At 48.9% G+C, this 24,586-nt stretch overlaps 1 protein-coding gene across 1 annotated transcript; it reads right to left on the bottom strand.

Moving 5' to 3' along the window:
• Window positions 1-1,413: 1,413 nt before the first annotated feature.
• Window positions 1,414-13,158, bottom strand: ARRDC4 (arrestin domain containing 4). The gene is made up of 8 exons (XM_081124795.1): window positions 12,738-13,158; window positions 9,809-9,875; window positions 9,550-9,697; window positions 7,517-7,619; window positions 6,229-6,485; window positions 5,272-5,434; window positions 4,345-4,499; window positions 1,414-4,016 (listed from the first exon to the last, which is right to left on the bottom strand). Exons 1-8 carry the CDS (start codon window positions 13,018-13,020, stop codon window positions 3,966-3,968), a joined length of 1,227 nt encoding a protein of 408 aa, XP_080980921.1. The 5' UTR covers window positions 13,021-13,158; the 3' UTR covers window positions 1,414-3,965.
• Between the last annotated feature and the right edge of the window lie 11,428 nt (window positions 13,159-24,586).

The raw sequence follows: 24,586 nt of genomic DNA, 5'->3' as shown, positions 1-24,586 counted from the left end.
TGCATTCAAAGCCCAGTGAAATCCCAGTGAGGCCTGAGCTCCGGTGGATGGTGTTGTGTCAACACAATTTCCCGATTCTGAGGATGTATTACAGCTACCTAAGGGGTATGGATACATATGGTTACATGGGATCATTTTACTGATATTGCTACTTCTGGAGAGTCTATAATTGTTTCAAAATAAGTTAGAAAGGGTCCCAGCTACCGGTGAAGCAATGGAGTCAGAGGCTTCTTTGGGGAGTGAGGCCTTTTAGATACAAACCCTGAAGACTTGATTTAGCCCGTGCTTGCTTAGTACCCAGGTCTGCAAGGCTAAAAAAACTGCGTGATTTAAAGCAGGGACGGTTTCCATGACTTCTAAAGCTGCCGACTCAGGAAACTTTAGAGCGAGCAAGGACCTTGCAGGGAATGTAGGTCAGACCTCCAGGTCACACCTCTGGGTCCCGGCATCCTGGTTTGTAACACGAGAGCACTGTCCTAGATTCTTTGCACCGTCGCGCCTCGTTCTAGATTTTAAAATCCTTCCGGTTTCCATGATAAACTATAGAAACGTTAGTGAATTTTCCATGGGTATTTAGTGCATGAGACAAATATCTCAGTGTGTGTGGATTGCCAGTGTGGAGGCAGACAAGAGCTGTGTGTCATTGAACACCGTCTCGCGTGTTCTAAACGCTTGAAGAGTAAGCTCCTGGGCTAATTTTTACCGCTTAGCTGAGGTTAATTTTCCTGGACCGAGGGTCTGGGCAGTTTGCGAATTCATTGTATAAAACATGGCTTTTGTGCATGTGAGTATTTAGGTAGAGAGGGGACGTTTACCCAGGTGAGTGTCCCCAGTGTGGATTGGTCCACCTGCTTCCCGCCAGACCTACTAAACCAGTCCTGGCAGGTTCTGGCCCAATGACACGAGCCTCCAGAAGCTTTAAAAAGTGGCCACTACATCGCACACTGAAGGGTCCCGGGTTCCATTCCCTGCCAAGGGCACATACCTGGGTTGCAGGTTCGATCCCAGGCTCTGGTTGGGGCCCATGCGGAGGCAACCAACCGATGTGTCTCTCTCACATTGATGTTTCCTCTCTCCCCCGCCACCCAAATATCCTTGTGTAAGGATTAAAAAAAAAAAGTGGCCACTCCACTTGGGGATAAACCCAGAGAATGCTCTGTCGACCGCTAGTATAGCTCAGCTTATTGCTCATCTTAACTATTTCTTTTCGTGGAAGCTCAGCACGGACTATGTTGGGGAAACCGAGCCCACTGTAAAAAACAGGCTCAGGATCCTGGGGCGGCGCCTGGCCTCGAGGCAGCAAAAGCTTCTCACCATCAGTTAACTGTTCATTTTGTGGTATTGATTTCCCTTAAGTCTGTCACAATTTAAGTCACAGTCACACAAAAACAGAACAGAACAAAACTAGCAACTCAGGTTAGTGTGATCATTTTATTAACAAAAGGAACCCATGGGGTTCAAACAAGAGTACAAAATACTGTCTTGGTTTTTTCCCCCCCCCCGTGGGTTAAATCATTACATATTTAATAATAAAAATTAAAAAAAAGCTTTCATAGTCAACTTATCAAACCCCCCCCACCTACTGAATTTCTTACTGTGCAAAAAATAAAAAAATTAAAAAAAATTAAAGTTCTGCCCACAGGATTTTTTTTGTGTGCCCTCAGAGCTTCACATTTTCAATTTCAAAATTTTTGCATCAGAAAGAAAATCCTAAGGCGTGGTTTCTTTGGGAACCCAGCAAGGGAAAATACAAGCGGATACAAGAGCCAAATGTAAGTTTACCTTCACTTCCAAGTCGCCCCTGTTCCGATGTAGCATTTTCTACATCTGTAAAATAATTTCGCAATCGTGGAAAGGTTTGCAGCTTTGACCCACTGCCGAAGGTCGGGCGCACTGCTGGGAATTCAACGAGGCAGGTCGTACCCGAGCTGTTCTCCGAAGAGATGCACCATCAGTTATCTGGGCTGCTGTTTTCGGGGTTCGCTCCATGACTTCTCTGATGGAGGAGATTAAGTCACCCCGGGGAAGGGTCCCAGCAAGTGGCTGCTCTTCTATCTGGAGCCAGACCCCTCGATTTCCTCTCTTTCCACCGCACCCGGCTGCATTTTGTTTCTTCCCTTTGTCTTGGTGTCGTGGAAATGGAAAAAGTCTTGACAAGGCGTGTAAACTACGATTTAGAAGTCAACGAATCACGGGAGATGATCTTTTTTTTTTAAAGTAGAAACGAAACTGCTCAGACAGAACTTCAACACATGGGCCCATTTTCAAGCACACTCCCAAACAGGCTGCATTGAAAGCCGAGGCAGGGGATCGCTCTGCGATGGTCTCGGTCCCACGCGTGTCGGTGGAACCGTTTTGCGTGGTGGCTTTGAAACCGTGGCTCACGTGGAAAGGTGCGCGGCCTGTCCGGGGGGGTGCCACAGAAATGCATGCATTGCGCCTAATGTTTGTAGCAAGATCCCTGATCGAGTGGCCCACTGGGGTTTAGATCCAGAATTGGGCCTTGGGGGACTTTTCTGTTTCTGGCTGAATACAGTGATCGGAAGGTACTGCTCCACTGGATGAAGTTGAGCTTTTCACGTGGGAAGCACCCGGGTTTCTAGATCAAACCCTAGGACACCTATGTCCCCAGCTGGTCCCCAGTCTCCATCGCGGGAACCCCCGCCTCCTGTCTCCTCTTGTCCAGAAATGCCCTCAGCTCACGGAACCCACAGATCCAACGACACAGCAGGGGGACGTGAGACCACGACTAGGAGGCCCGAGGGGAACAGGAAAAATACTTCCTAGATTTTTAGCAGCAACGTCATCCCCTCGCTCTCCATATCCTGAGGTTAAATGCTAACAAAATATTGCACCAGAGCAATACACTCACAGCTTAAACAGAATGACTGAAGAATTGGACAAGGGACAAGGCAGTGACTGCCACCGGGAGACGTGTGTCCCCCGCCAGGAGTAAAAAAATTCATGCCTTTCTAAAAACTGGCATTCCTACGGACTTTGCATTTATTTTGAAACACCCTTGGGCACGCGTCCACTCACTGCATCGAATGCTAACCGCGCAGGGTTTCCCCTTGGTTCGGTCTCAGATGCAGTGACGGGGGAGATAAGACACGACTGCAAAGCAGGAGACCCTCCAAACACCCGTCAGGCGGAGTTTTAAAACCAACCCCAATCGCCCGCTAGAGGTAGGTTAGGAAAAGGCCTTTCTCTTGGGTACTTTTCAAGTAATTCTAGAGATGCAACATTTGTCCCCCCTTCTTTTTCAGATAGACTCCTAGGTGAAAGTCAAACATGTATCCTGTTGAAGTGCTGAAAGAGGGTAGAAAAAATCCCGGCCTCCCACCAGATGGGTTTCCATGTTGAAATTCATCTTTCCCGTGGGAGCTGACCAGCCTTGAGGGGGACTCTTTCCAGGCTTCATCCTACTCCACTGCCCAATTACAAACCGCATCTTAAACCAGCCCTGAAACAGGCTGGTTTAAGGACCCCTAGGGCCATGGACTTTGGTCCTATGGGATCGGGAGGCAGCAGGCAGCCCCTGGCACCTGGGGGTCCCACTGTGTAGTGAGTGGGCTTTTTCCTGTCCCTGCACATCCCTGCGCTGCTGCCGGCTTCTCCAAAATTGAGTCCCCTTCCAGGGCGCGCATGTTGCCCTGGTCACACACACTCCTGTCTCCCGGGTTGGCGCAGGCCTTCCCTCTCTTACTGTGTCCCCATTGGGACTCCCGTTAACACTCCATGGCATCATGCGTCCCTCCCATTCTTCGAAGGGGACGCATGGCCCTGCTGTCAACTCGGGCGACAGTCCTGTTGAAGTTCCTGAATTCTTTAATTGCTTGGTGTTGATGTGGTTATGTTCTTAGGTGAATCTTCCCTCGCTCGTCCCCAAAGAGGCAGGGGTGGGGGGAGAAGAGGCAATGCCCTTTGGTGCCTGCCGATCACAGTGGTTTCCGGACTACGCTCGCTCAGATGGGGACGGGCTGGGTCTCTCCTACGTGACTGGGATGTGGATCAACCTGCAAAGGAGAGCAGCCTGGGTTACGACTTTAAAAGGACTCGGATCTATTTCCGCTGATGCAATGGGGGTGATCACTAAGCCCCTAAGTCCCAGGAGGCGCTTCGCTTCTCCGTGGTCCATGGCCACATTCAACACCCTGCCCACACCACAGAGCTCAGGGACCGTCCTGTGCAAGGCGGCCAATGAAACAGTGATCATCTGCCGTTACTGTATAAAAAATCTGTTTAAATATGTATCCCTTGTGAATGAGGAATTAGCAACGAAGTGTCATTTGCAGACAGCACAATGCAAGTCAAGTTGAATGTATCTCTTGGGCCTTTGTCTACCTCTGAGTAGAGAGGAGGCGGCTGAAGACGGAAGTCCCGAAGGCAGGCGAGCGCGGGGCAGCCGGCCTCCCCGTTCCAGCTGGGTGGCCGCGCGTAAGGGCGGTCCTGCCTGGACACCTCTTCCTCCGATACCACGTCCGTGTAATCCGGGGGAGCTGAAACGGAAAGGGAGCTGGGGTGAGATTAATCCACGCACAACCGAGTTCCATGAACCCCTCTGAACTCTTTTTAAAAAAAAAAGTCTTTATTGATTTCAGAGAGAGAGAGAGGGATCGAGAGAGAGAAACATCAATGATGAGAATCAATGATTGACTGCCTCCTGCTCACCCCCTGCTGGGGATCGAGGAGCCTGCAACCTGGTCATGTGCCCTGACCGGGAATCGAACCGCGAGCTCCTGGATCACAGGTCAACGCTCAGTGGCTTTTTTCCCCCTCTGAACTCTTACATAAACAAGAAGTTTCTCTAAAGTTGATGATAACACAACGGGCACGTTTTCATGTCTATGACACTGGAAAACGTGGAGTAGAGTCTGCTTTGATTATACCCTAGTTTTTTGAGACATGTGTTATAGTCCAGGTAAAAAAAATCAAAAAAAAAAAATCATTGAAATGTGGCTACAGAAGATCTACAACACTGCGCTTCTATGCTGACTACTTTTTGTTGTTTTCCTACTTATACACCAGAATCAGCAAATGTGGATTTTATTTCTGGGTCTGGCATCGGCAGCTTCGCGTCCTGGACAAGCTAGGCTCTCAGAGGCCCGTCCGGGGAATAAGTCAGATGATTTTTACTAACAAGGAGAGGCCGCATAGTTGTGGTGGCAGCAGGGATTAAGGCCTGTGCGCTCGCCAGGTTCTACGTCCTGTTCTTGGGTGTTTTGTGTGTTAAGTTTCATTCTGAAAGAACCCAGAACCCGAACCCTTTACCTTCGGGCTGCTCCGGCAGTGTCAGCGCCCACCAGCTCAAGTCCACGCCGAACTGGCTGGCCACGCCGCAGTTCTGGCTGCCAAAGCCACTGTATGGGATTGTCCCGATCACTAAGGGCAGCTCCAGCATCAATTTTTTAGCACCAGGGATGTGAATATACACCTGTTATGCCAAAAAAAGAGAGAGAAGGAAATGAAATAGAAAGGCAACAAAAAAGCTTAACCTTCTAGAAAGAATAGCTGATTATTTTTTCATAGGAACGAATGCTACTGTCACCTGCCACCCCCCTTACCCCGCAATACAATTGTACGTTGTCCAGACCCAATAAAATAAAGAACAGGCCACAAGACGAGCACACCAAGGACCGGGCACACTCGGGGATGGGGAGCCGTGGCCTTGACATACTTCATCGCTAGTGTGTGTGGCTTACACACATGATAACCACAGAAAATGAAGTACGTGCCTGCACTACCACAAACACCCAGAATGTGCCTTAATTTTTTTTTTTTTAATCTTCACCCAAGGATACTTTTTGTATTGCTTTTCGGGAGGGGGGGTTAGGAAGAGAGAAACATTGATGTGATGTGATAGAGACACATGGATTGGTTGCCTCCAGCACAAGCACCCTGACCAGGGCCGGGGATGGAGCTGGCACCTGAGGTACTTGCCCTTGGCCGGAATCGAACCCGGGACCCTTCAGTCTGCAGGCTGATGCTTTAACCACTGAGCCAAACTGGCCAGGGCTGCACCCTAGTTTTTTTATGTTATTTAATTAAATCCCATAGGGGGATCGTTTTTGCTTACAAAGGCCAGTGTTCATATACTTCACAATTTATTGCAATGCTGTTGATCTGAAAGGACATTGCCCTAGGTGCCCAGCCTGCATATTCACAGTAACACGGACACGTTGCAGGTCAACTCTGCACACTTTTAGTCTTAAAAGGAGCGCAGCTTACGGCCAGGGAGTAGTCCACCCTGATGATGCGGCAGTCCAGGATGGACGGCGGGAGGGGCGGGATTTTGAGCATCTTTCCGTTCCACGTGTCGGTGCTCCCGGACGCGATGTGGTTCCCTCGCACGTTGGCCACCACGTGCCGGACGGTCTTCGTTTTCCCGCTCGCCAAGTACGTCTGGGTTTGGAAAATGGCAGCTTTGGGGACTATCAACCGGGAGGAACAATTCTCTATTTCTGCGTAGATTGGGATAGCTTCTCCTAAGAAAAAAAATAAAATAAAACACCTTCAGAGACTTTCTAGAAAGTTCTCACCACGGTGGAAGAGAGCTGTTACCAATTAAAGCTGAAAGGTTGGCAACAAAACTGTAACAAATCAAGAAGCCTTGGAACTGTAACAAATTGAGAAGCCCCCAACGGAAAACGGATACTGTAAATCCCAGTGGGAGAAATGGAAATTCACCGCAGGTTGTGGCAGACACTGTTTTCTGATTGTTGCATTAGCCATTTTTCTAATGTAGCAATATTAAGTTACCAATTCTAAAGCTACGTAAATGACCAGCATCTTTAAAAAATGATAAGACCTACCCAGTAAACGACTGAGTGCCTTGTTAGGTACAAAAGATCCCTAACAAGCTCGGTGCCCCCCCAGGTAAAATCTGCGCCCCGCAAAAGAACTCGGCCTTTGCTTTTAAGGACTAGGTGGGAAGGCACGAAGAAAGCAATGGGTGGCGTAGGCAAGTTTTACATCCACGTGGTGCATCCGCCATCCTACCGCTCCCCATTCATTTGCAATAAGCCAGGACCCAGGAGGGGACCGGGTCCGCGAAACGGGATGGGGCCTGTCACAAATGGGAGTTGCACTATCAGTCGGACTGTAAAGCTTGCTAAGGCTCTGCATTCTCGCTCCGTATATTTGTATCCCCAGTGTGGGATCGGAAGGCCGGATAGTGTTTCCATACTGCAAGAGCTCTCTTCCGAGCAACACGGCTGTGGGGAGCCTCTTACAATGTTAGAACGTGACCCTGGCGCTCCCCGACTCTCCCCGTTTTTAGTCTCTGTGGCCACAGTAAGAGGACTGAAGTCAGGAATGCCCGCATTTTACTGGAACCTATCCACTCGGAAATATTTAAATATCAATTATTTATATGAAGAACAGCGACATCTTTTGTTTGTGTTTTTAAAATAGAATGTACTTCGTGAATGACAAAACACGCTATTTGAAAATCACTTAAAATCAGCCAATAAAATGAATGAATCTTCCACTGGGAATTCCAGAACATTCTGCTCACCGTTACAGTACCCCTTTCTTTCGATTTGGGCACTCAGCGAGACTGGGCCCGAGGTGAAGAACCAGCAGCCGACCATTTTCTCTTCAGTTTTCAACACTGGGGTCTGGGAAATTTCAAATGACAAAACAACTTTCATTAAACCAGTCTAGAACACTCACAAGACTTAAAATTATGTGTTAGTCTTCATTAAGTAGTTGTAAAGGAACGTCTTCCAAAACAGACAAACAAATCAACCTGTCTTATTTTACGTGACATATGAGACAGAATCTTACTGAAACACGAAGCATCCGAAATCGTTCCCTTTCTCGGAAAACGAAGGTGAATTTTCTCATCCACGTTGGGGTGACACCATCCTAGTCATTACGTTTCTGGGAAATGATATACCATCCCTTATAAAAGCAATCAAAACCTCCAGTACCTGTTAACAAGTCAGCACTACTATTTTAAGGCTTTCTATGTAGATCTGGGCAAAGGAAAAATGGCATAAAAACCAATGATCATAAATGTTCTATTTGTTTTGGCATTTAAAGCATGGACTAAACAAATGCCCCCTCCCCGCCCCCCTCCCACTTCAAAATGCATTATTAGGCAGATATTTCAAGTGTCTTTAACTCAGAATGGTTTTTGGGGTTTTGTGTAACAGCAGGAAAAGATACCCAGTGTTACGGATCCGAAAGATTATTGGACACACCCCACTTTCCATTGTCCGGTATCAAGGGAAATGACACAAGATTTAAAAGGCTCGGGTTACAAGATGCGCAGACCACAGGCTCATTGTAAAACCCGAAAGTTACAATGTTTCTGTCTTTGTTTACAGAAAAGAATAGCAAAGGCTAAAGAGTATCTGTTTTTTGGCAAAAGATAAAATTTCTTTAAGTCATTTGCCACAATGGCCCCATAAATAGTTTAGTAATAGTTACCCTCTCAACTGTAATAGTTTTAGAGATAAAGACACTGGGCATGGTCAGTTTTCGGAGGTGTTAAGCGGGTGGTAAGTCACAGCTATAAACCGGGTCGCTGGGTGCTGGTTATTTTACAATTTCGGTCACAAATATACAAACAGGGCGTATTTGTTATAGTTTCACAATCTAAAGATGAACATCAGAGTGAATTCTATTCCATTTTCCTGCGAAAACAGAGTTAAATAACTCCTAACTCTTGGCTTCTTTCCTTATCTTGAAAAACGTTGGCCAGAAAAAGAAACCTCCCGCACTAACTAAAATGCATCTTTGTAACATCAGTATCATGATGAAAAGTTTAAATCACCCCAGTATTTTTTATAAAGTAAAAAAAAATAAAAAACCATTCATTCATATTTAAATGAAGACCCATTAGGTCCCAGTAGCTATCACCAAAGTACAAGGTATAATTTTACATTATTTTGATAATATGGGTTTAGATAAAAGAACCTCGCTCATTAGCTCCCATCTTGCCTGCTCTGTTGTTACTTATCGCCTAATCTGTCTTATCCGTCTACAGTATTTTCTGGTGATTATTGGAAATTCAATGCTTTAATGTGGCCAGATCTGTCATGAGGAAATGATAATGGAAGGGTCCCCGAGACAGCTGCACGCACTGCACTTAATGCTAGAAAATGACACGCAAAATGGGATACATAGCATAATGGGGCGGGCCTCAGGAACCGGCTGGGCGTGATTAATACCCCTTCCTGATTACTGTCCCCCAACCTGCTGTTACTGGAGAGTTTAGAACACCCCGGCCCCGAGTGTGGCCGTCCGTCCAGGTCACGGCTCTCCGGGTGCGAGTTATCATCGTGACGCCCGGCTCGCGCGTTTCCAGCCTGCGTGACTTTTTGGGAAGCCGCCCAGAGCAGCTGGGGCCCCGATCAACAGTATTTAACACACACGCTTTGTAATTTGCTCAACCTCGAATCCATCCCAGATTGAGGGCGAGTGCCTGTGGGTTACAAGATGGTATCAGAAGGGGACAGGCCGGACGAGCGCTGAACTGGCTCGGGGAGGAAATGAAGCAGGAAGGGAGGGCGGGAGAGGGCAGGAAGGAGGGACACTTACGAGTAATGCTGGTGTGTTGACATCGATGTGACTAATCACCTGGAGTTCCCGCGTCACACTCTGGGCAGGTAGCTTGGGCCGGTCCAGGACGGCCCTCACGCAGTACTGGATGCTTCCGTACTTCCCAGTAAACGAGGTTCCTAAGAGTCTGGATAGAGCCAAAGAAATGAATGTATAAGTTTATATTTCAGTTAAACAAAGCCAGGAAATGAAAGAGAAGAAAAAAAATCACAAAAAATGTGACAGTAGCCTCACTTACCCAGATGGGAGTTGAAAGCTAAATGGAAATTCATGTTTTCCCGGTTCTAACAGGAGGATGCCTTGACCTAAAAAAGAGAATGTATTTTATTTTAACCAAGGTTAGCGATAAATCAAGAAGTTCCACCACCTGATTCAGATGTTTTTTTGAAGGAGGGTTTTCCTGGCTGTCATGTCTAGTATATTCCAAAAAGTTCATTGAACGCAGATTTAGAGAATTAAAACTTGAATCAGTTTGTATCAAGCGTAACCCATATATATATATATATATATATATATATATATATATATATACATAGCTCCTGTTTAAAATTGTGGGCTTCATTTGAGGTCAAAATTTATAGCGCGTAGGTGTCAGGCACTTGGATATAATAGACCAATAACGTCAATCCTCAGGGCCGTGGGAGGAAGGGACGCTAGACACTTGTACCTAGGCAGTGACCGCAGAGTGCAGGAGCCCATGGGGGGCTGGGGACGGGCCCCCCGAGGATGACACCTGGCAGTGGGCGCCGGGTTGGCGTGCAGCAGTTCAGATGAAGAGAACAGCGTGAGGCAGGGCATGAGAGACGTCTGTGGGGCACAGAGAGGCCCAGGATATCCAAAGAGGGTAAGACAGAGATTATGCTCCCTCTTCGTAGACAAAAAAAAAAAAAAAGGCAACATAGGAACTATAACATTTTAAAATGAGACCTGCCATCATCTCAGAGCCTAAGCAGGAAAAACAATTGAGAATGTTGATGAGTGTGGGTTACGGTGCTTAGAATCAAATCTTTGTTTTCTCTCTCTCTCATTTGTTTATTAAGAACGAAAGTTTCCCAACATGAATCATGCGTCCGTTTCTGTGGCACTGGGGACCACTTATGTCACAGGGAGGGGGGGTGTTTCGTTCGCTAATGGTCTTATACCCAAAGCCCGGAACTCAGGCACCCCTGCGCTGTGGGAGCTGGGAGACCACTGCAGAGTTAGGGTCTGGGGCTCAGGGACGGCGGAGGAGCTCCGGCAAGGTCACACAAGGTCAGCCTGCTGGTGGGTGACGGAGGACTGAAGCCTCCTCTCTGGTCTGTCTTATTTCTCTACCGCAGTTTCGATAGGAATAACTAGTTGGATTGGACGAACAATGCCCAAGAATGACCTGAGGAGGTTATCTTGAAAAGAGACCCCATAGCCACACTTCCCCCCAACTCTCAGCAGTCTAAAGATCTCTTCGGGTGACTGGAACCAGTTAGGTTTGGGAATTAAATGACCCCGAGAATCTACAACCATGTAAAGTTGCTAATTTCTTCCACGCTACAGATATCAGGAGTGATCTCTCTTTTTTCGTTTTTTTTTTTTTTTCTTCTGTATGAAATCAACAAAAACTATGATTTTTTTTTAAAGTAAAACATATTTTTCTGCCAATATTTGTTATGGTGCATTCTAAAAACAAGCGATCTAAGTTGTTTAGGTTTGAACGTTGCATCGCATCGGAACGGAAACTCAGAATCTGACTTGTGAGCCAAAATGTTAGTCCAGATTTTACCCAAACATTTTTTTTCTAATTTTGTTTTTTGCTATTTTTTTCTCTAAGCAGGTTTAACTGCTGTTAATCCTGTATCTGTTTACTCAGTAGTCGTGGGCCCAGAGACAGAGTCCAAAGTCCTGGGCAAAAACAAGTTTCTTCTCTCTCCATGGCCCTTCCAGCCACCCCGAGAAGCTGTGTGGTCTGTCACCTTCGGGGGAGGCAGGCGTGAGCCACTTGCTCCTGGGAACCACACTGACCGTGAAAGGGCACCGCGGCAGGGAGCAGCTGCCACCTCACACACTGCCGCTTGGTCATCCGAGGGAGACCTTTGGTTCCAAATAGGTTTCTCCCCGCTCCAGTTTTGGGGATCCCTCCCTCCCCACACACCGTGAGGAAGCACCCGTGGGCAGCGTACTTGTCCACACAGCAGGACAAGGCAAAGCTGCCCATTCTGCTGATTCTGTACAAGACACAGCAAGGGTCAAAGGTGTCACGCCTTTTACTCTTGGAGGGGCCGGGATGTGTACTATTATTTTATGGCCCCAAACTGCAGCCGATGAGGCGGAAAAAAAAAAAAAAAAAAAAAAAAAGAGCTTCTAGCAACTAAAAGAAGATGGAGACTCAATGTTCCTTGTAATTTCGGAACTGATGGATATCAATGTTTGCGCTTAATGCGAATGGTACACCCCTAGGGTGGGTTCCCACGTGGAGACTGCGGACAAGCCTGAAAGGGGGACCTTTCCACCAGAGGCTCTTGCCACGCCCGGACCCCACTGTCTCTACAGGCCCATCGCTCCGGGGCTGGGGATGGTGGTGAGAAAGGAACAAAAGCAGCGAAAATTAATAATCTATGGCAGAGGCAGAGCTCTCCAGGTACCCGCGGCTCCCCAGAGACGGCGCCAAGGAACACTTCCTTTCAACCGCTGCCCCTCCGGAGGTTTTGCTAATTCATCCTGAACCAAGGATGCATCCTGAACCACGAGGGAGCATCGAGATCCAGGACTGGAAGGAGGGGAGGCCCATGAAACACGGGGCGCCAGACCACGGAACCTCACAGACCCGGGCTGCGCCCTCCATTCCTCAGGCCAGAGGGGCAAGACTCGGATTCCCAGAGGCGGGATTCCCGACAGGTCATCATCACGGGGTCTCCTTGACAACGGCTCACTCCCAGAGCGGTCCTCGAGGGTCCTGGGGCGCCAGGCGGAGGGGTCTCTGCACCCACGGCGCGCGCCATCTCCCCGACGCGGTGAGGTGGGGGCGCAGGCATTGTTACCTGCGCGTCACCAGCGGCCACGCTGAGGCTCAGGCCCCCGCACCCCGGGGTGGGGCGGAGGAGACTCCATCCCCGAAAGCCCGCAGCCGCACGCCTGGCAGGTGGGCATCTGCCCGGCGCGCCCCTTCCCAGCCCCTCCGGCGCCGCCGCGCTCACCGGCCGGGGCCTCGCGCAGGCTCAGGCGCACGTTCAGGAATTCCACCTCCGAGGCGCAGGCCGGGGCCGCGGGGCCGGCGCTCGGGCCCCAGGCGGCAGTGGCGCGGCCGTGGGCCTCCAGGCGCAGCGCGCGCAGGGCCACGGGCTCGGCCGCCTCCAGCAGCACGTGCCCCGCCACCGTCTCGCCGCGCGAGTAGCAGCCCTTGCGCTCGTCCCGGAACACCAGACCCAGGCTCTTCACGCGACCCTCGGCGCCCACCACGGCCGCCGCCTCGCCGCCCATGCCGCCAGAGAGGTCGGCAGAGGTCCGGATCCGGCGTCGGGAGCAGAGCGGCGCCGCTGTCACGGGCGCCCGGCGCACACGGAGGACCGCAGCGGCGGCTGTGCGATGCCCGGTGGAACCTAGCGCGCCGTGGGGCCTGTCCCTTTAACAAACCCCGCCGGGACTGGAAACCGGCCGGGACGTCCCACCCCCGGCGCGCGCCCATAGGTCGGCTGCGAGCCATGCCTGGTGCCGATTGGTTGCGAATGACAACGGAGTCATTCCATTGGCGCCCCACGCAAGGGCCGGCGCAGGTAGGCAGTGCGTGATCGGCCCCTAGTGACCTATCAGGATACGCAGCTGTGCACGTGCACAGGCCGCTTATTGGCTGGGGCGAGGCACAGCCCCGGGCCACTGGCCAATAGGGAGGCGGTGCGCCCATGTGGACAGATTATGAGAAACAATATTTGCTCTGGAAGGGGCGGACCTGGGAATCCCGGGCGTGTGGCTTGTCCCCGTTCCCATGGTTACGAACGGGGGCGGGGCTTCCGGCGGCGTGGGGCTAGTCTGCAGGAGTCAGCTGGGCTCTTAACCAGAACCCGAGGCTGTGGCGGAACCGGCCGTGGTTCTGGTCCCGTCTGCAGCGCCCCAGAGGACGCACACGCCCTGGGAAGCGGAGCTCGGTAATATTTCCTTACGGGATCTGGGGACTTCCCTGGGCAGGTTGTCATGTCCTGATCCCCAGATTCCCGAGCCCCGCGTCTCCGGGGTTGCAGGACCCCCCCACTTTTCCTTGGGTGGGGAAGGAAGGCTGCGCCCCGCACCCCTGGGCTCGCAGTCTCTCTCGAGCTGGGAATGGCCCGACGAGTCCTGCTTCCTGCTGCTGCAGCTGAGGTCACGTCGTGCATCAGGCTGTTTCCAAACAACAGCCGCCACCCAGGTTTCTGCCCCCTCCCCGCCCCGCCCCCGAAAGGACTTATTGCCTTCGGTATGTCAGCCCAGGAGAACCTGCAGGGAGCTTTGAGAACTCATCCACGCCCAGACACTCTTTCCTGCCTGACCTGCCTTCCATTGTCTTATCGGGTACATCTAGCGCAGCTGCCAGTATCTGGCCATCGTTTCCTAACCCTTTTAAATTCACCCCCCACAAAAATTCCAAGTCAGTGAGCTAATACGGGTTGCTTAATCTCGTATTGAGATTTAAGAGCTGGCCTGATACAGCTACTACATATAAATGTAAATGTAAATATAAATTTTATATATATATATATATATATATATATATATATATATATATATATATATGTACACACACACACACACACACACACACATATATATTTTTAAAGGATCCCAAACTAACCCCTCCTGCCTGGCTCAGTGGTTGAGCGTTGACCTATGAACCAGGAGGTCACGGGTTTGATTCCAGGTTAGGGCACATGCCCTGGTTTCAGGCTCCATCCCCAGCAGAGGGCTCGCAGGAGGCAGCCGATTAATGACACTCCCTCATCACTGATGTTTCTATGTCTCTCCCTCTCTCCTTTTGTCTCTCTAAAATCAATAAAGACATGTATTTTTTAAAAAAGGTTCTCAAACGAAAGATTGCCCTACTGTTCTCTTTGAGTTTCAATGATGAATGTGGATCTTGAGTGAGGCTCCACAAGGCCAGAGTTTTTTCATCTCCTCTCAAAGACAGTGGGAAAAAGCTCACAAATTCATCTCTGCATAAAGTGCAGAAATACTGTTCTTTGTTTACCATTTTTTGTTTATCCAGACTAGTCCTGGACCTGTGCCTGCTCTGCCTCTGTCCTTTACAACACTGCCTGACCTTGTGTATTTATCCGCATGTTGTCCATCACCCACACTCGAAACACAGAACTTTTCCTCATCATTGTCGTTACCTCTGGTACCTAACACAGAGTTCATGGGGGACTTGATTCCTCCATTTGGCTCAGAGAGGGACATGGTAGTGTCCCCACAGTCAAGGAGCAGCTTAAGCGCAACACTGCCTTCAGTCCACAGGGAGCTTGGTGCGAACTTGCTCCCTTCTGCAGATTGGATAGGGCTGGAGAGTCCCTGCTGCCCCAGCCAGTGCAGTAGGATCTGAGCTCTGGGTGTCCCGTGGTCATCAGTCTGCAGCCCCTCTGGCTGTTTTGTCTTTTGCCCCCCAGCCTGGGGTTTAGAGTTCTCAGTGGGAACCGGGCGCAGCTGAGACCTCCCTCTGGACCTTCGGCTGCTGCATGTGGGACCCGGCCAGCCCTCTCTGCCTCCACACTTCCTACCCGTCTCCCTGCGGTCTCCGCTGTACGTCCTTGGTTATGAGGGTGACCTCCAGCTCATCTTCAGGATGGTTTTTCTCTATTTTACTTGTAATTCCAGTCTGGTCCTGGGAGAGTGTCAGTGTAGCTTCCCCTTAATGCACCCCCATCTTCTGTATTCTGTGGTGATATTTGAGACCTGTTATTACACATTTTTTATTTTATTGCCTCACGATTGAATAATATCTTCATTATATCAAATTTGGAACTGCATTGAGACTTTCTACGTAGCTCTGTGTAAGTTAAATGCATCTGTTCCTTTGTTTCCTCGATTCCTTGGCCTGCTGGGGAAGGGCCTGGGAATCCAGGGGCGGGTAGGCTCCCAGGTGCCCGAGGTGCCAGCTCATCCGGGAAGGGAGCCCGTGTGCCTTCCTCACGAGTCTTTAGCTCTCTCATCTGTCAACCTGTCAAACTTTACGATGCAGATCTTTCGCGGTTACACTGTCTTGCGTTTTTACGTTCTGTACCTCGGCATCAGGTATGTATTTAACTTGAGGACAATTTACAAATCAAAACAGAAACTTGCAATAAACAACCCTTTCCAGTTGTGGTTCTAAGAAGCTTCCGATCCCCTTGGGCTCGATTGATAAAGGATGGCATTTATCCTGCTCCGACGACGATGCTCGGCGCACGTTACGACAGAGGGGAACAGCTGGTGCACTGGGTTCATGCAAAGGTGAAGGTAATACAGCCGTAAAAGCCAAGAGGATGACAATTTTAAAAGGGGGCGATTGTCGTTATGACACCATTAACCTTTTTCTTTGAATTACCGCGCGCGTGGTCTTTTTTCAGAGGGCTCATCAAAGGTTTGCAGTAACAGCAACGAGTGGAAAAGAAACAATGTAGAATTTGCTATCATTTTCCCCCTTCAGATCACTGCTTTCCCTAATCCGTTAAGAAATCAAGACCATTGGTGGGTTTCAACTTATTTTGAAAGTTTATAAAGCCCTGGCTGGTTTTATCAGTGGTTAGAGCATCAGCTCTCGGACTAAAGGGTCCCGGGTTCGATTCTGACCAGGGACACGTACCTCGGTTGCAGGCTCAATCCCCAGCCCCGGTCGGCGCACATGCCCGGGTTGTGGGCTCCTGGATCCCCAGCAGGGGGCGTGCAGGAGGCAGCTGATCCACGACTCTCTCACCATTGATGTTTCTCTCTCTCCCTCTCCCTTCCTCTCTCTGAAATCAATAAAAACATATAAAAAAATAAAATTGAAAAATTAAAAAAAGAACAGCTTTTTATCTGCTTTGACAGAACATCTCTTCAACAGCTTCGTTCTCTTAAATGCACAGTAGTTAAGTCAGTGCCAAAGATTCTCGTTCTGTGATAACCCATTAAATCATCTTAAATACTGCGTCATTACGACAACTGAATGCAGCCAGATGTGATGTTTGTGGATTTAAAAGAAATACTTTTCTGAAGACACAGCTTCCTGGTTCCATGTTTTCCTAGCCCGTGGGCACAGCTGTTAAATCTCACTGCCTCCCTTTCCGCCGGTGGGTGTCACATACTTGACCAAAGCCCCAAAGAATGTCCCCCACGGCTTTTGATGGGTGCTTCTGCCGGATCTGCACCTGCCGTGATTTCGGTCCCCAGGCATGAACTTCTCACTCTGGAAATGCACAAGTTAGTGTGATCCCGCTTGGACAGGAGAGCGTTCATGTCAGGCCTGCAAGGTGCCCTGGGGCCTGTGAGTCGTGGTAAGTTTGCCAAGCCCAAAAGGACAGGATTCATCGCACCCAGGCTCGATAGAAGGTTGCATAAGAATTCCCTCCTAATAGGGTTTTATAACACTCTCCAAATAGTAACCAAATTCTGCCAGTTTCTACCCTGCATTACAATTAATTTTTAAAAATATGTTTTTTATTGATTTCAGAGAGTGGAAGGGAGAGGGAGAGAGAGAGAGAAACATCAATGATGAGAGTCATGGATCGGCTGCCTCCTGCACGCCCCCTGCTGGGGATCGAGGAGCCTGCAACCTGGGCATGTGCCCTGACCGGGAATCCAACTGAGATCTCCTGGATCCTAGGTTGATGCTCCACCACTGAGCCATGCTGGCCGGGCACAATTTTTATTGTTTTTTTTATCCCTACCTGAGGATATGTTTTTATTGATTTTAGAGAGAGAAGAAAGGAGAAAAAGAGATAAACATTGATGTGAGAGAGAAATATCAATTGATCGCCTCCTGTGTGCGTCCCCTCTGGTTGGAGATCGAACCTGCAACCTGGGTGTGTACCCTGACCGGGAATCGAACCTGCAACCTTTTGGTGCACCGGACGATGCTCTGACCAACTGAGCCGCACCAGCCAGGGCTGCAATTAGTTATTTATAAAAGGTGCAAGCTCTATAGTATTTGAAGTTTCCACATCACATGGGATTGGAAGTGAACTTTTGAACTTCTGATTTTATCAGTTTGGCATAAAAGTTGGCACGACTCAAAACCATGTATGTGATGAACCATCAAAAAGAGAGAAGCGGTTTGAAAGCTGTGTTATACGCCGTGTGCAGGAAGAGATAATGCAGTGCAAGGGGGCCCTAATGAACCCGGATTCCTGTCGGTGGTGGAATTACATGCCGGGTAATGTCCTCCCAAAAGCTGCCATGTCTCAGTCTGGAAGGATGCCCGTTGCTGATCCAACAAATCAATTGATAAGAAGTGTCTTTATTGCACCCAATAAAACAAAAACAAAACAAAACAGGAAAACACTGCAACCCCAAATAAACATACACGGCTCATAAAACAAATTGCTCACCTAAAATGAATTACACTCCAGGTTTGTTTTTTCCCCCCCAAAATAAATGGCAGCACGGAATATTCCATGATGTTTCTATCCCCAAAAGAGTAAAATTATAAACAGCACTAAAAGTAAATGTTTTCATGTTTCCATTCAGTTTAGTTTGTTTTTTTCTCCAATCTACAGGATTACCAAGAGCAAAATGTAAAAGAGAAAAAAAAATGAGTGGTAGAAATTGCCCGTTTTGTAAAATATAGGAAAAAATATACCATCTGTGATTGAGCACAGTTCTCCATATTCCATCTGTGGTCCAAACGCCGTTCTTAACAAAAGGGCTGAATCCGTTTGTCATTCAACATGATTTTTAAAAAAGTTTTTCTAAGAAGTCTACTTTTGTCACACACAGTTTTTCTTGGCATGGGGTTTTTTTTGAATGAAATAGTAAATGTGGCCTTCACCACAGTTTTCCAAATCTGTCATTTCATGGAAAGGGTTAAAATTCCTGAAAGCTCAGCTCAGCCAGTGTGGCTCAGTGGTTGGTCGTCGACCCATGAACCAGGAGGTCACAGTTCGATTCCTGGTCAGGGCATAGGCCCGGGGTGCAGGCTCCTTGATCCCCAGTAGGGGGCGCGCAGGAGGCAGCTGATCCATGACTCTCATCATTGATATTTCTCTCTCTCTCCCTCACCCTCTCCCTTCTTCTCTCTGAAATCAATAAAGATGTATTTAATAATAAAAAAATGCAGTTGAACCCTGTGAGACAGACATTTGTTTCTTTACCCACTGATTAAGCAAATATTTATTGCAGAGATTCTTGTTTGAGGGGGTTTCAACGTATAAGGCAGCAATTTTCAACGCTTTTCATTTCACGGCAACATAAACTAATTACTAAAATTCTGCAGCACACCAAAAAATATATCTTTTGCCGACCTGACAAAAAAAAAAAGTATAATTTTGACTCACGCCCCCTCCCTCCTTCCCGCCCTCCCTTCCATTCTGTCTAAAAATCAATGGAAATAACACATCCTCAAGTGAAGATTAACAACAGCAACAAAAAGCCCCAACAGCTAAACACAATCAGTTTGTTCTTTAAGGTGTTTGATTAAAGCAAGCATCAGATTAATATATTACATATTACATACATTATATGTTACATATGTTACTTGGCAATAAAAGGGGGCTTGGCTATTTCTGTTTTTAATATACTTGGCTATTTCTTCGCCAGGGAATGTTCTGGAGGCTTCCGGTTTTCCTCTCTTCACTGTTCACTGTGATCACTGTTTTTAAGGATGTAGCTCCTACCCCACATTTTGCATAATTTCTGCAACGAGAGGGCCGCTCGGTGGGGTTGTGAGTGTTGGTCTGTTTTCTGAGCCCTGAGCATCCCTGACTCTTGCAGGACTCGTGTTACGCTGCCCTCTTGTGGCAGCCACGTTACCTGCGCTCGCATTTCAATTGTCTTCAGCTGGCTTCTACCCCATGATCCAGGATGGCACCTGGTGTTGAGAGAGAGGAGAGAGAGAGGAGAGAGAGAGCGCGCTCTTTGCAGGGAGGTGAGTTTTTTTTCTTTATTTCAAGGACCTTCTTTCTCGATGTCCAGCATATTTCATGGACTGAATCTCAGAACCTTTCCCTAAATTGTCCCTGAGAGTGGAGACGAACACCACTGCTTTAAGAGAATGGTAGAATTTGGACTCTAAGAATAATTGGGATCATTTTTGTATCATTGTCATTTAATTACCTGTAGAAAATCTGCCTGCCACTTTTTACTGTCACGCAAAACCTTGAAAAATTTCTCTTCAAGTGATTGCCCAATGGATGTTAACAAAACCAACCCTGATCCGAGTCTGGGTACTACCCTGCCTCTCTCTGTCTCTCTGTCTCTCTCTGTCTCTCTGTCTCTTTCTCTCTCAAGCCCTGATATTAATGCACATAAGTGGGTCTGAAGCCTAAAGCCATAGACCATGGGTGCAAGGAAAAGGCACCTCTATCTGAGTGGAGGAAAAGGTACCCAGCCTAGACCCAGCTCTGGGGCCTGTATCTTTGGGCTCAGTCCCTACTTGTCCCTTGTTAGACATATTTTTAAAAATTTTATTTATTTTTTAAAGAGTGAGGAAGGGAGAGGGAGAGAAAGAAATGGTCAGCTGCCTCCTGCACACCCCCTACTGGGGATCAAGCCCACAACATGGGCATGTGCCCTGACCGGGAATTGAACGGGGGACTTCTTGGTTCACCAGCCGGCACTCAACCGCTGAGCCACACTGTAGGTTACTTCGCTTGTTCTAGAACTTCCTATACGTGGGATCCTAGAGGATACAGTGTTTGGTGTCTGCCTCCTTTCACTCAACATAAAGCCACACTGTTGCAAAACCCAGCAGCCAGCCCCCTTTTATTGCCAAGAGGGAACCTCTGTGACTAACGCATCCTTTCTCTTGTGGATAGACATTCGGATTATGTCCAGCTCTGGGCTATTACGAATGGAGCTGTTTGGAGCATTCTGATGGCACCCACGTTTTGTGGACAGCACTGCCAGGGGACAGAATTCCTGACCCACAGGGTGGGCTGTTTTAGTTGCATTGGAAAGTGACATAGGAAATTTTAGCTAGTTCTTAAAAAAAAAAAAAAAAAAAAAATCTTCCTCCCCTACTCCCACTTTATCAGTGTTCATTGTTCAGCTCAGACGTTTACCCCCAGGCAAGAGTCACAACATTTAGAATAATTTCCTATTCTTTGGTTTCCTGGCGACCAGTCCTTCAAATCCCTTTTTTAACGAAGAGCGAGTGGATACATTCATCAGAGTCTTGTGTTCGGCAAGTGTTGCCTCTACGTCTTTGTTGGAGGTTGACCAAAAAACAAAATAAAACAAAAAAACGTATTTAAAAAAAAAAAAGACGGTAATGGGGAGGCAGGGACCCGGCAAAACCGGTCCTGCGGGAGGCGAGGCCGCGCCTGGCTGCCTTGCTGCTCGCGGGCGCCACCTGGCGTCGGCCGGGCGCAGTGAAATCAGCCTCGCCCTGGGGGCATCTCTTGCCAAAAAAACCCCCAGAGAGCTCTTCTCAGCACCCTTGGCTTTCATCGCGCCCCCTCTGGAAAGGGCTCCTGGATGAGCCTCCCCCCAAGTTCTTCCTGCACCGAGAGGCCCCAAACATTGGTCATTGATCCCAGTAGCACCGCTACCATGGACAGCAGCCCTGACTGCGCTGCCTCCAGCCTTGCGCTCCCCCTCCCCCTTCCCCTGGGCCCTTCTCACTGCTCCTCCCCTGGGCCGCCTGGACGTCTTTGCAAGGATGGAGGCTCATTTAAAAAAAATTCTCCAGGGTGCCCGGCTGGTGTGGCTCAGCGGTTGAGCATCAGCCTATGAACCAGGAGGTCACCGGTTCGATTCCCGGTCAGGGCACATACCCAGGTTGCGGGCCCCTCAATCCCCAGCAGGGGGCGTGTAGGAGGCAGCCGATCAATGACTCTCATCATTGATGTTTCTCTCTCTCTTTCCCTCTCTCCCTCTCTCTCTCTCTCTCCCCCTTCCTCTCTCTGAAATAAATAAAAACAATATTTAAAAATTCCTCCAGGGAAGCCATAAAGGGGACTGAAAATTACTGAGAACCACTTCTCTTGGGATAGGTGTGCCAGGTGGTGGGGCGTTTCATAGTTAATATCCCAACAGGCCCCGGGCAGCAGCTCTCACGATCCCATTTCATCCACGGGGAAAATGCGATCCAGAGAGGTGAAGTATTTTCCCCAAGGCCACACAGCCGTTTCAGGAAGACCCAGCTTTCGAACTCACCACTGGCTGTTTCTTCCCAGGACAACAGCACTTTCCCGGAGTCCGATGTTCCCCCCACCTCGCTGGCCCCCTTCACGTCTTGCCTTGTTCTCCTGGGAGGCTTATAAACCGTCGTTACTCTTGCTTTAGGCACCACATGTCACAGGGATGGGAGGGACTCCAGTTGGCCTTCACAGACTGACCCTGGTCAGCCATCCATTCTCTGTCCAATCTCCCCTGTGACTCAGGGCTCTTTGCTTGTGGAAAAGAAAGGATAGTGTCCTGGGATTCAAACTGCTTTGGTCCTTTATCTCCATTTTTCCAGAAAGTGAAATAACTAGAAAAATTGGAATTCAGATCAGGAAGAGTCCTGGAAAATTCACTTGGAGCCAACGAGAAGGAAGTAGGCACGGAGGCTGTGTGGAAACGGACATGCGATTGCTTGGACCGCAGTCCTAAGGCCCCGTGATTATTATTAGAAGAGGGTCTTGGGGACCATGGCTCATTTCCCCGAGGTTTCTCCATCCCCATAGCTGTGTGCAGGGGTCATTTCCAGTAATTCTCAGATGACAGTTTTGGGAGAACTCGGGGGGAAGGCACCACGAGCACGTCCCAGGGCTGTCTTTGAATGTAAATTAAATTTTCTTTAAAAATAGTTTGTTCTTAAGAGACGTCCAAGCTGTGTGTGGCTGAGAAAGTCCTCGTGACGGATGTGATCTGGGCCGGTGTCCTTGGCAAGTCTGCCAGGACAAGGGGGGAGCCAAGGTCCTCTCGTTGGGACCTAACCGTCCCTCCACCCACATGTCCATCCCTCCATCCATCTGCCCAGCACCTGGGTGAGGCGCATATTGAGACAGAGAGAGAAAAAGTGATGCAGTTAAAGAGCTCAGAGCCTTCAAGGAGCTCAGAGCCTCTCAGAGAAGACAGGCTTGTCACTAGACAATGATAATAAATTTTGACTTTGCTGTGATAGAGGTGGGCATGGTGGATGGTGGAGAGACTCAGAGGCAGGATTTCATTTAGGCTCAGGAGAGGAAGGGGGAGCTGGTTTTCAGGAGGAGCTGACAATTTTGGCGAATCTGGGAAAAAGTATGAGTTACGTCGCCAGGTGACTCAGAGGGTTGGCCGTTGGGTAGAGGGTACTGGGGAGAGAGGTGGAGGAAGGACTGGAAGGCGAATTGTAGATTTCTGGCCGGGCACTTGTCTCATTGGACGCAGCAGGACCTTCAATGTAGTCACTTTTAATTTTTATTTAAAAATTAAAAAAAGAAGTTTTTATTGATTTCAGAGAGAGAGGAAGGGAGAGGGAGAGAGAGAGAAACATCAATGATGAGAGTCATGGATCAGCTGCCTCCTGCTCGCCCCCTGCTGGGGATCGAGGGGCCTGCACCTCGGGCCTGTGCCCTGATCAGGAATCGAACCACGACCTCCTGGATCCTAGGTCGAGGCTCAATCACTGAGCCACACCGGCCAGGCAGCATAGTCACTTTTAGAAGGGAGTGACTTTACCTCAGTGGATGTTGGGACAACTTGAAATTCTACTTGAATCTATAGTAGCAGACATAGACCGTGTGTCTGGCCGCAGACTAACTGGAATGGAGTTAGGGTGGGCGGCGAGGTCCCACTTGGTTTAGAGGGAGCTTCCGCCCAGAGAGCGTGAGGCATCAGTAAAACCAGCAGATGTGCCCGTGGAATTGAACTGGGCATCGTTGGGTGACACCCTGGGACAGGATGGAAGAGACCGAACCCCATAGATTATAATTTTGGGCAAATGTACTAGATGGGCTACAGATTGTATTTTCCATGTCTTCATGACTCACGTTTGCAATGACTAATAGCTGGGGACAGTTCCCAGTGGCACAGACGTCTTTGGTATTTTTTAATACAAAATTAGTCATGTGGATTCCCTGGGACTTTGTGTTTTATTCCCCCCCCCCATTTCTCTCTCTCTCTGTGTCTTTGTCTCTCTCTCTCTGTATCTCTGTATCTCTCTCACTCTCTCCTCTATCTCTGTGTGTGCACTCCTGCAAGTGTGTGTGTGTGTGTGTGTGTGTGTGTGTGTGTGTGAGATACGCATGAAAAGCAGAGAGGACCGGGTCTCTGCTCAGAATTCAGACAAGTGCCTCTTCTGGTCAGAATGACGACAGGATCTGAAAGTCGCGCCTTTGATCAGCGAGCTCAGCGGGCGGATGATCCTTTTGTTCCGCAGCCGGTGCAGCTTGCAGAGTGTTTATTTGGCAACGGAGAGAAGGTCACCGTTCTAAGGCAGTTCAGAAACCAAATGTTCCCATCATATGGCAGCTCCCTCACAGAGCACCCCTTGGCTTTGTCGCTTTCTCTTAGGGTGTGTGTGTGTGTGAGAGAGAGAGGGAGGGAGGGAGTGAGAGCTGGTGGTTGGAGGTCTGTTCATTGCAGAAGTCAGAGCAAGGAAACTATTTTTGTCCCAAGGTGAGTTTTCAATAAGAGAAGGGGGTGGTGGGAGCGTATAGCTGAGCTCCGTGGGACATGTAGAAGCAGAGAAACTTGAATCAGGCTGCCTTTTTTTTTTTGCTCTCCAGCCCTTTCTTTTTAAGCTGCTTTGGCATCGGGAACAGCCCCACCTGAGACAGAAAACCTCTGTCACTAGCGCCTGCAGAATGTGCCTCTTTACCGCCCCCTGTTGGTCAGGAAGATGTCAGGGCTCAGCCTGGAGGTAGTTTGAAGGTGTGTCTGGGTCCTGCTGGGCTGTCCCCAAGGGAAGCCTCGGAGGCAGCGGGTTCTGGAGGCGATGTCA

The sequence above is a fragment of the Miniopterus schreibersii genome (genome assembly GCF_964146895.1).
Source record: "Miniopterus schreibersii genome assembly, chromosome: 22".
NCBI lineage: Eukaryota > Metazoa > Chordata > Mammalia > Chiroptera > Miniopteridae > Miniopterus > Miniopterus schreibersii.
The sequence above is the reverse complement of the archived record's forward strand: the minus strand, read 5'-3'. Positions and strand labels throughout refer to the sequence as shown.